Source organism: Furipterus horrens, unplaced genomic scaffold, assembly GCF_987537825.1.
Source record: "Furipterus horrens unplaced genomic scaffold, mFurHor1.1.pri manual_scaffold_3, whole genome shotgun sequence".
Classification (NCBI taxonomy): Eukaryota; Metazoa; Chordata; class Mammalia; order Chiroptera; family Furipteridae; genus Furipterus; species Furipterus horrens.
The window spans coordinates 44,765,007-44,782,617 of NW_028327173.1; the positions used below are offsets into that span (position 1 = coordinate 44,765,007).

The window sequence follows — 17,611 nt, forward strand, 5'->3', positions numbered from 1 at the left end:
AAGGCAGAATCTTCTTACCCACAAACATACAAATTATATCCTAGTATAAACTATATATAATTAATTGCTAAGTCATGTTCATTCTAACACTTAAATACTTCTCAAATCTTTGTCCCCTCCTTCCCTTTTCTACAGCATCTGTCTACACGTAACAGCATACTTAATGCTGAAAGTCTGAATGTTTTCTTCTTAGAATGGGAAGAAAGCAAGAATGACTGCTCTCACCACTTCTATTGAACACTGTACTACGGGTTCTTGCCAGTGCAAGAGGAAATGGAAGAAAGGAAGAAAAGATGAGAAATTAAAGGAATTCAGATAGGAAAGGAAGAAATAAAACTATCTTTTCTGCCATGAGCGATGCAGCTCAGTTGGTTGGGCATCATCACACAAAGTGAAAGATCATGGGTTCAATTCCCAGTCAGGGCACATGCCTGAGTTGTGCGTTCGGTCTGGTCAGGGCATGTAAGAGAGGCAACAGATCAATGTTTCTCTCTCACATCAATGTTTCTCTCCCTATCTTCTCCTTCTCCTCCCCTCTCTCTAAAAAATAAATAAATAAATAATTATTTTAAACTATCTTTACTCACAGATAACATGGTCCTGTATGTAGAAAATCTTAAGAAATCCACCAAAAAAGCTACTAGAACCAATGAATTCAGCATGACCAGATACAAGTTCAATATTAAAAAATCAACTACTATATATTTCTATATACCAGCAATGAACAAACCAAAAATAATTTTTTAATCCCATTCATGATAAAATCAAAAACAATAAAATACTTAAAAACAGGCTTAACAAAAGAAGTACAAAACTGACCCCCTAAAAACTTAATCTTTGCTGGGAGAATCAAGTAAGATCTACTAAATGAAGAGACAGTCTGTGTTCATAGATTTGAAAGAATCAGTACTGTTCAGATGGCAATTCTCCCCAAACTAATCTACAGAGTCAACATAATCACTATCAAAATCCCTAAAGAATTTTGGCAGAAATTAACAAAATTTATATTGATATTGATCCTCAAATGTTTATAGAAATGCAAAAAAATCCAGAATAGGTGAAACAATTCTTTAAAAGAGTTATAATTTGGACAAGTTACACTTCCAGATTTCAAAATTTACTAGAGTAACAGTAATCAGAACAATGTGATAAAGACAGACATACAGATCAATTAAACAAAACTGAGTGTCAAGAATTAAACTCTTAGGCATTGGCCAGGTAGCTCAGTTAGTTAGAGCATTGTCCCAATACACCAAAGTTGCGGGTTCATTCCCAGGTCAGTCAGGGTAAGTACAAGAATCAACCAATGAATGTGCAGATGGGTGGAACAAACAAATCGATGTCTCTCTCTCTCCCCTCCTTCCCTCTTTCCCTTTCTCTCTCTCTCTAAAATCAATAAAGAAAAAAAACAAATAAACTCTTACAAATAGTCAACAGATATCTGACAAATGTACCAACGCAATTCAATGACACAAGGACAGTTTTTTACAAGTTTCAACAGATGAACTTTCCCATGCACAAAAAAAAAAGAATTTAAACTCTCATCTCACACTATGAGCAAAAATTAATGCAAAATGGATCATAAACCTAAATGTAAGAACTAAAACTATAAAAACTTGTAGAAGAAATCAGAGAAGGAAATCTTCTCAACCACGAATTAAGCAGTCTTAGTTACAACATCAAAATAATGATCCATAAAAGAAAAACTGATCAATTGGGCTTCATCAAATATGCTTAAAAATTCACCAGTTAGAACACGATAAACAAATCAGACAGGGAAGATATCTGTAAATCATATATATAATAAAGGACTTATATCCAGAATAAAGAACTCTTACAACTCAAAACAAGATAAATAATCCAATTTAAAAATCAACAAATGATCTAAATAGATATCTCAACAAAGAAGACCTGTGAATGGTAAATAAGCACAAGAAAAACATCACTAACCATTCGTCATCGGCAGCCGTCCCTCTCGAGAGACGATGGTGTAGCTTCTTAAGAGTCTATCTGCACCGCCGAGAATGGCTGTGCAGTCCAACTCGGGAGTGACACGGTATCTGTCTCCTCCCGTGTTGAATCGACATCTTGCGATGACGCTGGAGTGTCCTCTCCAGTGAAGCTGAAGCTACAGAGCCTGGGCAGGGTGATATGGAGGGTCTGCTGTTGCCCATGCAGCAGACCCCCCCTCTCTTCGCAGCTGAAGGGTCCAAGGGAAAGACGGAGTCAATACAGCTTGGCTTCAGGTGCGCCGCAGGAGTTGCCGGTGTTGACTACAACGTCAAACCGCCTTAGGGACTCCGGCTCCGGATTTTCTGTCGGGGTTTACTCCCTTAGCCTTTCCCCTGAAGAGGTATGCCGCAAGGCAGCGGAGGTTTTTTGGAGTCAGAGTTTTCCTTCTCTGATCACTAACCATTAGGGAAATGCAAATCAATAACCACAATAAAATAAATGCCAACTTCACACTCATCTCAATGCCTATAATCAAAAAGAGGACAATAACAAGTGTTAGCAAGGATCTGGAGAAATTAGGACCCTCAAACATTGCTGTTGAAAATGTAAAATGGTATCGTCACTGCAGAACAGTTTTGGAGTTCCTCAAAAAATGAAACATGATATTACCAGATGATCCAGCAATTCCACTCCAAGGAATATAACCACAAGAATTCAAAATAAGTGTTCCAACAAAAGCTGTACATGACTGTTCATAGCAGCACTGTTCACAATAGCCAAAGGTAGAAACAACCTAAATGTCCATCAGCTAATGAATAAACTAAATGTGCTATATACATACAATAAAATATTAGTCAATCAGAAAAATAAATGAAGGACTTATACACGTAAACAACATGGGTGAATCACAAAAACATGCTAAATAAAAGAATCCAGTGGGATGTGAAGCACAGTATAGGAAATAAATTATATTGTAGTAACTAGGTATGGTACCAGCTGGGTACTAAAAATATCAAGGGGAACATTTTGTAAAGTACTTGATTATCTAACCACTATGCTGTACACCTGAAACTAATAAAAATAACATTGATTGTAAATTGTAATTTTTAAAAAAAGAATTAAAAGAAGCTAGATACAAAAGACTACATATTATATGGCTCTATTTATGTGAGATATTCAGAAAAGGCAAATCTAGAGAGAGAAAAAGAGTACACTAGTGGTTGCCTGGAGCTTAGGGTGAGAATAGGAAGGGACTATAAACTTTCACAAAGTAGTTTGGGTAGTGATAAACAAACAAACAAAAAAAGCTCTAAAACTGGATTGTGGGTGATGGTTTCACAACTCTATAATAATTTCCTAAAAATCATTGAATATAGGACTTCTGGCCAAGATGGAGGCATAGACAGACATGCTGAGTCTCCCTCCGCAACTAAGAAGGAATACAACTACCTCAAAATTAGAAACAGCCAGAAATTCCAGAAAATCAAACTGCATGGAAATCCAACAAACAAAGATAAAGAAAAAATACTCATCCAGACAGGTAGGAGGGGCAGAGCCTGGGTGGAGAGGACATGGTGTAATGGCGGCAGCAGGAGGCCGGCAGAAAACACAGTCACACGTTTTAAAAAGTCAGGAGGGACATGTGGGGAGCGGTCCCAGCTCCTCACTGGACCTCACAGCTCACAGTCCCAGCACCAGAGAAAATCAAGCCTCATTGCTTCTGGCTGTGCAGACCAGTGGGGGTTGGGGTGGAGGCAGAAACTGCCAGTTTCAGCAGAGTCCGCTTGTTTAAAGGGCCCCCATGGTCCTAGAACATCCACAGACCCACCCACTCTGGGAACGCTGGCCAGGACAGCAGCTAGAGGGGTGCCAGTCCAATGCAGAAGTGGGAGAGGTGCCTGGAAAAGGGGCGAGTGCTGGGCAGGCGACATTGTTCCCTCTGGGACCCCTCCCCCACATACAGCACCACAACATGGTGAAACAGGTCGCCCTGTACTGAGGAATCCCTAAGGCTCTGCCCCTTACAATGTAACAGGAGCGACAGCTCTACCTGGGACTCGGAGGCAAACAAACACAGAAGCCTGTCGGAATGAGGAGACAGAGAAGTATGGCCCAGAAGGGGGAATGGATCAAGGTTCCAGTGGGAGAACTAAGCGACGAGGAGATAGCCAACCTCACAGATGAGGAGATAGACAACCTAACAGACGAAGAATTCAAAACACTGGTGATAAAGAGGCTCACAGGCTTGACAGATATGCTTGAGTTATGGCAAACGCATAAAAGAGAAGAAATGAAGGCTATTCTAAGTGAAACAAAGGAAAATCCACAGAAAACCAATGGTGAAGGAAAGGAAACTGGGGTTCAAATCAATGATTTGGAACATAAGGAAGAAAAAAACAGTCAACCAGTGCAGAATGAGGAAGCAAGAATTGAAAAAAAATGAGGAAAACTTCTCAAATTTTGCAAAGGAGATGGACATACAGGTCCGGGAAGCATGGAGGGTCCCAGGCGAGCTGGACCCAGAGGGGACCACACCAGGATGCATCATGATTGAGATGCCAAAGTTGAAAGATGAAGACAGAATCCTGGGGGCAGCAAGAGAGAGGAGGAGAGTTGCCTACAGGGGAGTGCCTATAGGACTATCAGCTGATTTCTCAGAGGACACTTTGCAGGCAGGGACTGGCAAGCAGTATTCAATGTGATGAAAAGCAACCTACAACCAAGATTACTCTATCCAGCAAAGCTATCATTTGGAATGGAAGGGCAGATGAAGTGCTTCCCAGAAAAGGTGAAAAGCTAAAAGAGTTCATCATCACCAAGCTATTATTATATGAAATGGCAAAGGGACTTACTTAAGAAAAAGAAGATCAAAACTATGAACACTAAAATGACAACAAACTCACAACTGTCAACAACTGAATCCAAAAAATAAAAACAAAATCCAACTAAGCAAACCAGAATAGGAACAGAATCATAGGTATGGGGATCATTTGGAGGGTTATCAGCTGGGAGGGGGGAGGGGGAGAAATGGGGATATGGTGCAAGGATTAAGAAGTATAATCGGTTGGTACAAAATAGACGGGGAAGTTAAGAATAATATAGGAAAGGATGAAGCCAAAGAACTTATATGCACGACCCATGGACATGAACTAAGGGGTGTGGTATTGCTGGAGGGAAGGCGGGTACTGGGCAGGGGGAGCAAAGGGGAAAAAAATTGGAACCACTGTAACAACATAATCAATAAAATATACTTAAAAAAACATTGAATATATACTTGAATTAATCTTATAATATGTAAATTATAGCTCAATAAAGTTTGTTTTTTTTTAAGAATATGAGTATGGTTGACACTACACTGTGAAGAAAAGGGGAATCAACTGTTTATTAGTCAGAGTAAGAATTATAACAACAGGAAAAAGATGGGAGGTGGAGTCACTAAGAAAGTTTTGCACCCTGAAACGCCTTACCACAATCCCTGCTCCTTTACCAACTTTTACAAAAATCATTAAATGGCAGATGTGAGTTAGGAAGTCGAGTTTTCTGGTGTCACAGGAAAAATTGGAAGCACCTCACGATGATGCAGGAGTGTAGCTGCAGAAAGAAGCATGGAAAAGCAAAAAAGCAAGCACAACTCTTTGGAAGCGCTAGTTGACATATAGGTCAGCGCTAAACTTAACAAAGTTAAGTGACTGGATCCACAGCTGGAGACAGATTACACTGGTTTTCTTTGTATTTTGTACTTCACAAGTTACATTGAAATTTTAATAGGTAGCAAAGCTGACTGTGCAGCTACATATTTAAATAATTATAGTGATGCCAAGCAACTTGAAATAACTAATTTTAAAGACCATCAGTTGTTTCAGTGTGACTGCACTCTTACCTTACTTCTTTTGGTTAGAAACCCCTTCTTCCTGCTAAGGGGACTCACTCCTTGAGATTGGCGGGGGCTGATATCATCACATCTCGCCTCCAAGCCACAGCAGGACACAAAACCCCTACACAGTAGCCCCTCTCTGTATTGCGATTCACTTATCACGGCCTCATTGTGTTGCGGGATTTTTAAAAATATTATATTTAATTATTTATCATGGATTTTTCGCTATATCGTGGGATTTTGCAGTACTGTATACATATGTTGTTAAAGTTACATAGGTTTAAGAATGCAGAATATGTTTAAGAACATAAGTAGTGTTTATAAAAGTGTGAAAACGTTAATAAGGGAGTGGGAAAAGTTTCATAAGTGTGTGGAAAGGGTTTATAGAGCCTTAAAAAATATATAAATACTAAAATAAATTTAAGGTTCCTACTTTGCGGATTTTCACCTATCACAGGGGGTTCTAGAACGTAATACCCGCAATAAGTGAGGGAATACTACATCCCTCAACATAGTAATTGGTTCAAAGAAGAACATGTGACCCAAGCCAGACCAATAACCGAGTTGCTGGATGTTTCCTGCTAGAACTAAACTGGCAGGATTTGAGCCTGGGGCCAACTCATTGTAACTCAGTGGAAAATCTATCCAAGATATGAAGATAAGAGCCTTCTGCCATTATATGTATCTCTGGAACAGATGTACTCAGTTATGTGAGTTAACACTTTTTTGTGTGCAAATTAATTTGATTTGAGTTTCTGTCACTTGCAACCAAAAGGTCTCCTCTGTAAAAAGCCACTGAAAAAGTAGTGAGACATCTAGAATGGTTGCCAAAAAGGTCCAAATGATGCAAACCAGAAGTGAAGGAGTTCTCTCTCTGAGGAGATTCAAATGACTAACGGAAAATAGGATGCAGAAGAAATGCAAGTACGAGGTCTGTCTGGAAAAAGTCCAACCATTAACCAGAACGGTTTGCACCACATAGATGTAACCTAGCAGCCAAGGAGAGTGAACTGGAATGCTCACACATGATCAATGACGACTTCATGTACTAGTCAGTGGGGGTGACAGACACCACTCAGTGACTGTGCACCCTGTGTGGCCAACACATTTGAAATGACTGAGCAAGTAGAATCTGCATCAAATTTTGCGTTAAGCTTGAACATTTCTCCAAACTATTCTGATGATTCAGAAGGCCGAAGCTATGGGCAACTGGTGATTGGCAGCTTCATCACAACAATGCATCAGCTCATGTACCACATCTCATGCAGAGTTTTTTTGGCGAAACATCAAATCATCCAGGTGACTCAGCCCCCATACAGCCCAGATTTGGTGCCCTGAGACTTCTAGCTTTTCTCAAAACCAAAATCACCTTTGGAAGGGAAGAGACTTCAGACCATCGATGAGATTCAGGGAAATTTGATGGGGTAGTTGATAGTGATAGGGAGAACTGTGTGAGGTCCCAAGGTGCCTACTTAGAAGGGGACTGAGGCGCCACTGTCCTATGTACAATGTTTCTTATATCTTTTATCTTCAATAAATGTTTCTATTTTTCATAGTACATGGCTGGATACTTTATGGACAGGCCTCCTATTTCTTTTCTTCCAGGCTCCCATCTACCGATCTGAGGAACTGTTCCTCCATAAAAAAGATATCCTTTGTGGCCAAGCAAGCACACCTGCCAACAATTTCTCTCCAGCTCTTTGGGAAGCAGTGGCCAAAGAAGATAAGGTGTCACTGTATACTGTTTCCCTCCTTTTCTGCCTCACTTCCCTTTTCTCCTTTGATGTCCTGGAATTATGCCTCCCAGGTAAAGCCTCAGCTCTTCATTCCTGCCTCAGTCTGGTTTTCTAGAGAATCCAGATCAAAAACCTACAGCAAGCATCAGGCTTAGAGAACATATACAAAATGAGGATTCTCAATATTAATATAATGTTGAATAGAAATGATAATAGTCTGCACAGTAATTAAAGGTAATGACCTGTAGAGCAAGACAAAATAAATAAATAGTTATAAGGTTTGGAAAAGAAGAAACAAAAATTCATGGTTTCTAGATGATAAGGTTGCCTTCATAGAAAATACAAATGAATCTACAGATACATTTTTGGAATTAACAAGAGTTTAGCAAGGTATATATAGCTGAATACAAAATCCTTATATACCTAGGGATAAATCTAATAGAAGATATGTAAGAAAGTTACAAAGAAAATTATAAAATTTCATTTTACAATATAAAGAACTAAATAAAATGGAGAGTACATCATAATCACAGATTGGAAACACAGTATTATAAGAATGTCACTTCTCCCTCAAACTGATATATAGATTCAATGCAATCCTGATCAAATTCTAATAGGATTTAGAGGGTTTTCTAAAATATACATGGAAATTCAAAGACCTAAGAGGAGCAAAGACACTTTAAAATGGTGGGAGGAGTTATTCTACCAAACCCTTAGTTAAAGTTAAGATCATTTATAATTGGTCAAAAGATGTGTAACCAGACCACTGGAACAAAATAGTCCTGAAAAAAAAAAAAAAACCCACGAATAAGGACATACAATCCATTACGGAAGTGGCAGGGTAGATCAATGGAGAAAGAATAATCCACTATGAAAAAAATTAGCATTTTACATCATACACATATCAAGCCCAGGCAGAAAATAAACCCAAATACAAAGGATGCAACTACAAGTTTATGATAATACACATGAATATCTTCATGACCTCGGGGTAATCAAATGTTTCTTGAAGAAGACCCCAAAAGTAGTAACCATAAAAAACAAACAAACAATAAATTGCATTAAAACTGAGAACTCTGTTTTGAAAAGACTCTATAAAAAGGATTAAAAACAGTAGGAAGATATCTGCAACACATATAATCAATAAATGACTAATATACTAACTGTATGTAAAGTACTCACACAAATCAATAAGAAAAGACAGCATACAAGGGGAAAAACAAAAGGAGAGGATGGCAAAAGACATAAATAAGCAATTTACAAGAGTATTCAAATGGTCAATAAACATACAAAACAGCTCAATCTCATTAGTAATCAAGTAAACACAAACTAAAACTTTTACAATATTACAGTATTATGTATCCACTGGATTGGCAAACATGAAAAAGTTGGCAATACCAAATGATGTGCTATATAAAGCAACATTGTTGCAGGATTGTAAATTTCTACAACTATCTTAGAAAACAGTTTGGCATTACCTAATAAACTTGATGGTAAATAAAATTACTATGACAAGCAATAAAATAACCAAGACCCGGCAATTTCATACCTGGGTATACCACAGAAAAACTCATATACATGTATACCAGAATAAATATATAGCAATATAAATAGGATCATTGTTTCTAATAGTGAAAAACTAGAAACAACCCAAATATCCATCTACTGTAGAATGAAAAATTGTGGTATATTTATACAGTGAAATAAAATAAAGCAATGAAAGTGAATAAACTTCAATTACTCATAACATCATGAATAAATCTTAGATACAATTTTGAACAAAAGAAGACAGAAAAGCATACACACATGCCGTATGATTATATTTAAATGAATGCAAAAACAGAAAAAAAAATGTATATTGCTTAGGATGCACTAATAGGTGGTTAAAAAAAAGAAAGAAAAGCAAGAAAATGGTTATCCCAAAAGTAAGGACAGTGGATTAGAATAGTCTGAAGAAAAGGGTAAGATCTGGAAAAGAAAAAGAAAAAATATATATAGACCAAAAAGAAAAAACGGAAGAGCAAAAGAGCAGAAAACGTGTGGGGGTTCAGTGAAAACACCAGACTGGTACAACATGGCAAAGCTAGAGAATAAGTCAACCAGAATATAGATGACATTAAAATGCAAGCCAGAGTGTGAATTTAACACAATAGAAAGCCACTATATATTCTTGAACAAAAGAATGCCATGATAAAAGCTCTTTTAGGGAGAATTCATTTGCAACACCTTGAATTAGAAGAAGGAGAGACTAGATCAGTTACTATGGACCCAGTTGTGGTCACCTAGGACTGAGGTAATAAAAGATGCTCCACCGTGTCAGGGTGGCATTCATTAAACACTTCTTATGTGTCCAGTTTACACAGACTCTGTGCTAAGCACTGCAGATACAATGACCTAGACCAGCCATCAGAGAGCTCTGAAAAGCAGTATAAAATAGGAGGGGGGCAGGGGGGGTGCATGAGAAAAATTTTAAAAACAAGCAGTAGTTCCTGAAATCAGAAAAGGAAAAAAGTCAAAGGTTCTTAATCTTTAAGAGTTCTATAAGTCAAGAACATATAAGGTACCACGGTAAGCACAGCCATATGGCCGAAGGATTAATGAGAACAAGCAGGAAGCAGTCGTGACTATACCACATACAAGTGAGAAATAAGAACAGAGAAAAAAAAAAAGGAATGATTGGTTGGCAGCTAGAAAGGCCAGAAAACTCAATGGTTCTTTGTTTTATGATGAGAAAGGCATATTAAGTCTTCTGGTTTAAGAGAAGCATCCATAAAACGACATAGACTGAAGATCCTACAAAGCAAAGGTAAAACTGTGAGATCAAAGGTTCTGAGGGAGGTGGCAAGGTATGAGATTCAAAGTACAATAAAATATGTAAGCTTTAGTGGTAAAACACACCTTTCAAGCTCAAGAAGAATGCCGGACTGACAGCAGTATGCTGAAGTTAAATGAAAAACTCATGTTCAAACTCATGTTGAATTTTCCAGTAAAAGATGGTGTAGGGAAGCAAAGATGATCAGAGAAATGACCTGGAGTAAACTTCAAGTGAGAAACCATTAATTAATAAAAGATCAACTTTAGACTGTTTTAGTCTCCCTCTAACACTACTCCGCAGCTCCTGAGCAAGAGATAGGTTATGCTAAATAGCTTAAAGTTAGTGAGACAAGTGCGACAAAAGGTCAGGGAAGTATCTACCCAAAATGATTTTTTAAAAAGAGAAAAGGCAGCATCAAAGTAGCTGATACTAATCGGAAAGGATTTACCTTGATCAGGAGTGAGATAACGAATTGAACAAAGCAGATTCAGCAGGTTGAAAGACTGGGCCTATCCAGCCAGTTATGAACAGGTTCAGAACTAAAAACAATTGAGGTTATAAATAAGCCCATATCTAGGAAACCCTACTCATGCAAAATTTCCCACAGAAATAAAAGATCGGATGAAAGCCTTTCATTAAATTCTGCTTCTTAGGCAGCAAAATGATACTAAATTAACAAAAACAAGACTCAGAAGGCAAGGGTAACTTTTGAGATGCTAACAGTGGCACTGTTAAAAAATCTGGAACTACTCAAGAAACTACTTTGCAGAAATAAAATACAGTTGAATAAAAAGTGTTAAGACCTGAAATCGGAGGACTAGGATTTGAGTCCCAGTTTAGGCAAATAATCTCATGCTCTGTAGGCCTCAACTCGTTATCTGGATTATAGTAAAAAATAATGATGAAAATAATATAGGAATAACAATAGCAGCAGCTAACACTTTTTTTTTTTTTTTTTTGAATGGTTATTGTTTCAGGCACAGTTCTAAATATTTTACATGTATTAACTCCTTTAATCCTCACATTAACCCTATAAAGGCAATTATCCCCATTTTACTGATGAAGAAATGAATACAGAAAGCTTAAATCAACTGCCCAGAATTACACAGCTATTACATAACACTGTATAAGCAGAATTTCAACCTGTACAATGTGCCCTGGAGCCTGTACTCTTTTTTACTATGCTCTTCTGTTTCTCTGGGTTATGAAGATAAGAATGTAGTAAAAAGTATTTTAAGAATACACAAATGTTCATCATTACTAAGGAATATCAAGTCACAGGGCAAAATAATCCTAACAAAATCCTAGATCATTAATTACAGTCAACATTCCAAAAATTGTACTTATTTTATGCTGGGGGTGATTATAAAGGTTAACAATACACATGCCTTGTCCTCAAAAAGTAGGGAGACAAAAGGCAATACTTCATGTGGACAAAATGCACTTGCTGCTTTTCTATGATGAGCTGAGGGAGGTAGTACGATAAGTGATACAGAATACAGAGCTTAGAGAAATCATCAAATCACAGCTTAAAAACAAAACGAAACAACAACAAAAAAAAACAAAACGCTAAAATAACAGCAGAGTTAAGAAAAAACTGAGCCAGAAAAGAAGTCAGCATAATTCTTTTTAAAGTAAAGGTTTCTGACCATTACAAAGCTTTTTTTTAAAAAAAAGATAAGGTTTCAAATAGCAACAGGTTTTTCATAGAGCAACAAATTTCATATATGCACATCATAAAAAGGCTTATCTCTACCCTGAGGAGATCTTAAGCAATATTACAAATACTATAGTAACAAAAAATAGTTGATACTTACTGGGCACTAATAAAAGGCACTGTTCTAAGCATTTCACAGGTATTGATTTACTTAATCTTTACAACAACCCCAGAAGGTAGGTCCTACTGGTATCCCACTTTACAGATAGGGAAAATGAGGCATAATGGGGTGAAGTAACACGCCCAAGTTTACTCAATGAGGAGCAGTGCTAGGATGTCAAACTCAGGTAGTTTGCTTCAAAGTTTGTGCTATATTTCCTATAGTAGGAAACTAAGAAGCAAAATAGGAATTTATTCAGAAGTATTATTCAGCCATATTTGGCAACAAGGAAGAAAGTACCTTTCATTCACAATAAGCAGATAATAATTCATCACCTATAGCAGTTCTGTCCTTGGTCTTTCCTCCAAATTAAATCTGCAAATTTCTCCTGGATTCTCATCTACTCCTCTGGCTTCAATTACAATCAACTTGCTGAAGACTCCCAAATCTAGCTTTTCAGCCCACTCTCTCTCTTCTTCACCTTAAACGTGCACCGAGGAGGCATTTCTCTGAATGCTCCATGAGTACCTCAAAGTCAACATGCTCAGAACTAAATTGTCTTCTCTATTACATCTTATTTCCACCCTCAAACATTTTCTTCTTCCTGTATTCCCTTACCGCAATAATTTCCTCCACCATCCACCCAGTCAGAAACCTGGAGGTCATCCCAAACTTCTTGGTCTTTCTCACCTTCAACATCCAATCAATCACCAATCATTGCCGTATCTACCTCCTAAGTATCTCTCTAATAAACACACAGCTTTTTATTTCCATTGCCTTAATTTTACAACTTTACAAGGCTGTATTAATTTGAATTTAGTGCTATTTTGCAAAACTGAAATCTTTGTATGTGTATGTATACTGTCCTGTCCCATCTAAGTACGAACTCCACAGAAGGAGAACAGACATTGTGTATATATTTTATATCTAACTGTCTAATGTACACATTCTTGACCAGCGCAATGTTCTCAGTGGTGAACTTTTGGTTACATTAAAGAGAAATTAATACTAAGCATGTGTGTCAAGTAATACATCTTTTTAAATGGCATTGCCTTTAGAAACAAGACTCAATTGTTTTACAAAAAATAAGTAATGACTTTAGCTTCCGGTCAAGATGGAGGCTTAGGTAGACATGCTTCACCTCCTTGTGCAACCATAGAAAGAATTACAACCAGATCTCAAAAACAAATAACAAGCACAACCAACAGAAAATCGAGCTGTATGGAAGTCCAACAACCAAGAATGTAAAAGCCACACTCATCCAGACAGGTAGGAAGAGTGGAGTCAAGGAGACAGGGCAGAGAGGCCATGTGGCTGGACTGGCAGCAGCAGCAAAATGGACACACCCACATTCACATGTGGTGGGTAAAAATCGGGAGGGATACTCTGTGAGCAAGCAATCCCAGCTGCAGGCCAGACCACACAACCCAGGGTTCCAGCACCAGGAAGATAAACCCCCACTACCTCTGGCTGTAAAAACAAGTGAGAGTTGGGGCAGTGGAAGAAACTGCCAGAATTTCACCACTTATAAGTTCCCTCACTGAGCAGTGGAAGAAACTGCCAGGTTTTCACCACTTAAATGACCCACATGGTCTTAGAACATACACAAACACCAGGGCAGCAATTGGAAGGGTGGCAATTACATATGGAAAATGGGAGAAATGACTGAAAATCGGGCAAGTGCTGAGCAAATTGCCAGAAGCCAGGCAGCGGCACTGTCCCCTCTCCAACCCCCCACCACAAACAGAGCCGCAAAGCGGCTATTACCTAAAATTCCGCTCCACACAATTTACAGCTGCCTTTGTTGCATAGGCCACACTACTAAGACAGAGAGTAAAAGCAGCTCTACCTAATACACAAAAGCAAACACAGGGAGGCTGCCAAATTGAGGCAGCAGAGAAATATGGACCAAATGAAAAAAAAGGAACAAAATCCCAGAAAAATAACTAATTAAAACAAAGATAGCCAGCCAACCTATCAGATGCAGAGTTCAAAACACTGGTGATAAGGATGCTCAGAGAACTCATAGAGTAGAGAAAAAAAAAAGGGAAGAAACAAAGGTTACATTAAGTCAAGCAAAGAAAACTATATGGGGAGTCAACAGTGAAGGGAAGAAAGCTGGGATTCAAATGAATGATTTGGAACAAAAGGGAGAAATAAGCATTCAACAAGAACAGACAGAAAGAACAAGAATGCAAAAAAAATGACGAGAAGCTTAGGAGCCTCTGGGGCAACTTTAAAGGTACCAACATCCAAATCACAAGAATGCCAGAGGAGAAGAGAAAGAGCAAGAAATTGAAAACTTACTTGAAAAAATAATGAAAGAAAACTTCCCTAATTTGGTGGAGGAAATAGACATATAAGTAAGTCCAGGAAGCACAGAGAGTCCCAAACAAGTTGGACCCAAAGAGGACCACATCAAGACACAACATAATTAAAATGCCAAAGGTTCAAGATAAAGAGAGAATCTTAAAAGCAGCAAGAGAAAACCAGAGAGTTACCGACAAAGGAGTTCCCATAAGACTGTCAGCTGATTTCTCAAAAGAAACTTTGCAGGCAAGAAGGGCCTGGCAAAAATATTAAAAGTGATGAAAAGCAAGGACCTACAACCTAGATTACTCTATCCAGCAAAGCTACCATTTAGAATGGACAGGCAGATGAAGTGCTTCCCAGACAAGGTAAAGCCAAAAGAGTTCCTCATCACCAAGCCATTATTACATGAAATGTTAATGGGAACTTATTTAAGAAAAAGAAGATCAAAACTATGAACATCAAAATGACCACAAACTCACAACTATCAACAACTGATTCTAAAAAATAAAAACAAAAACAAAGCAAACAACCAGAATAAGAACAGAACCATAGGTATGGAGATCATTTGGAGGGTTATCAGCTGGATAGGGGAAGGGGGAGAAATGGGGAAATGGTGCAGAGATTAAGAAGTATAATGGTAGGAACAAAACAGACAGGAATATTAAGAATAGTATGAAGCTCTGGCTGCTGTCGCACAGTGGACTGAGCGTCGTCCTGCGAGCCAAGTCTCGCTGGTTCGATTCCCAGTCAGGGCACATGACGAGGTTGCACATCAGGTCCCCAGTTGGGGGCGTGAGTGAGAGGCAACCACACAGTGATGTTTCTCTCCCTCTATTTCTCTTTTCCCCTCTCTAAAAATAAAATAAATAAACAAACAAATAAAGTATTAAAAAAATAGCATGGGAAAGGGAGAAGCCAAAGAACTTACATGCACAACCCACTGACATGAACTATGGGGGTGGGGGTGGGTTGCTGGAGGGAAGGGGCGTACTGGCCGGAGAAGGGCAAAGAGGGAAAAATTGGGACAGCTTAACAGCATAATCAATTAAATGTATTTTAGAAAGCAATAATTTTATATTAAATCTATCACAGCTCCCTAGAATATACAAATTATAATGTACTCAATAATTATTATAAAGCATGCACTATGCTAAACACTTACTCCCACCCCTGCGACCCACAGCCTGTTAGGAACCAGGCAGCAAGCAAAGCAAGCCTGAGTTCGCCTCCTGTCACCAGCGGCTTCCATGAAACCCGTAGGCGGTGCCTAAAATGTTGGGGGCCGGTGCTTTACACAAATTACGCCATTTAATTTTCACATCAACTCTATAATACGGACAGTTATTATACCCATTTTCCAGATGAGGAAACTAAAACTTAAGAAAGCTTAAACAATTTGGTCACGGTGACAAATTAGAAAATAACAGTAGGGATCTGAACCCATGTCATAGTCTGACCCTACAGCCCATGCTCTTTAGTACTATTTTCCCTCTTAAGGAGATGAAATATGTTTTAAAACTGGAAAGAAAAAATTAAGCACAAAGCTTAAATCAAAGAAATGTTAGGTTTAAATGCACAATGTGCCGAAATAGAGGAACAGGATGGAAATTCAGGCAGTTAAAGAAGGACCTGTTTGGGAGGTCCAGAAATCTTTGAGAAATGTCAGCAAACTAAAAAGATCCAAAGTCACAGAAATACAACTGTAAAAAAAAAAAAAAAGAAAGGAATCTGAGTGTTCCTTTTCTTGAAACATCATAATTCACAGAAGTATGGTCTTATTAAAACCAGGAATGTCGTCTCTTATCCATTAGTATCTTCCACAAAGAAATTCTACAAATATGAGACTGCAAGGTAACTCAACTTTCAGCGGTGAAGGGGGAGAAAGGTGGCAATGAAGCCGCCACGCATAGGTAAAAGCCCGGGAGACCTCAGCCTTCAGCGCTCGCTTCCTTCCAGACTCCTAAAACAGGAGTGAAGGGGTCAGAGTGGAAAGGACGCTGCCTATCACCGTTCTTCCTCGGGTGTTCCGAGAAACAGGGAACACTGAAATTCACATGCTATTACCATCAAGCTTCAGCCTACTATCCGCCAGACATTCAGCAGCTGCGGCGCGAAGGTGCAGACCACAGGTTCTCAACTTTTAATTTGGCCGTGTGTTCTAAATTCTAGGTGCACGAGCCCACTGTGAATTGGGCCCCTGGGTGCAGAGAGGGTTCCTGTCAGATTTCTCAGAAAAGGAACGAGGCGTGAAGGAGGGGTGGCCTCCCACCAGCCAGGAGCCCGCCGCGCGCCGTTCCTTTTGTTGGGGTGGAGAGGAGGGCGGACCCCCGGACCCTCCAAAAGGCAAACGGGGAGTGGGCGGGGAGGGGAGGAAGCGAAGAGCCCCGGCTCCCGGGACACCGGGGGTGGGGACACAAAGAATTTGGGAAGCGCCGATCGCCAGCCGGCCGGCCGAGGAGCTTCCCCCACCCTCCCTTCTATAAGCCGCCGCGAAACTCCAGGCCCGGGCAGCCAAGGAGCCGGCGGAGGCGGGCGCCCAGGGCTCTCGAGACCCCCCGACTAGACGAGGATGAGGGCCCAGGTTCGAGGGTTGCACGAGGCCTCGGCGATGACCCCACCAACCGCGAGTCCCTCCGCCCAGCCGCAGGCCAGGCCGCGGGATCCGGGCTATAGCGTCGCCACACCCACCCGCCTCCTAGGCCCGGCCCGGGAGGGCTCCCAGGCTCTTCCTCCGGCTGCGGCGCGGCGTCCCACGCCCGAGATTTACCTGCTGATCTTCTGGGCGAAGGCGCGGCGCTCGGCCATGGCTCCCGGGGAGGCGGCGGCGGCGGTCTGGGCGCGGACCAGCGGGCGCGTGCCTCCTCGTTCGCGCTCCCTTCCTCGCGGCCTCCGCCAGTCCCAGCTCCGGACTCGGGAGGCTGGGGCTGGAGGCCGGAGCCGAGAACGAGCCCTGCCGTAATGCTCCTGAGAGGAGCGCAGCAAGAAACCGCTGCTCCCCCCGCGTGTCAATTCCCGCAGGAGCGAGGGCTTCCGAACGTCTCTGCGGCTGGCGGGAACCAAAGGGAAGAATGGGGCGTGGGAGGACCGACTCCAGCCCCGACCG

General features: G+C 40.1%; 1 protein-coding gene across 1 annotated transcript in view; it reads right to left on the reverse strand.

Moving 5' to 3' along the window:
* DOCK7 (dedicator of cytokinesis 7) overlaps nt 1-17,408 on the reverse strand; it is a 192,186-nt gene extending 174,778 nt beyond the window's left edge. The window contains exon 1 of the mRNA XM_090269555.1: nt 17,276-17,408. Within this exon, the coding sequence (XP_090125681.1) occupies nt 17,276-17,313 (38 nt within the window). The 5' untranslated portion in view covers nt 17,314-17,408. The remainder of the gene's footprint in view (nt 1-17,275) is intronic.
* Between the last annotated feature and the right edge of the window lie 203 nt (nt 17,409-17,611).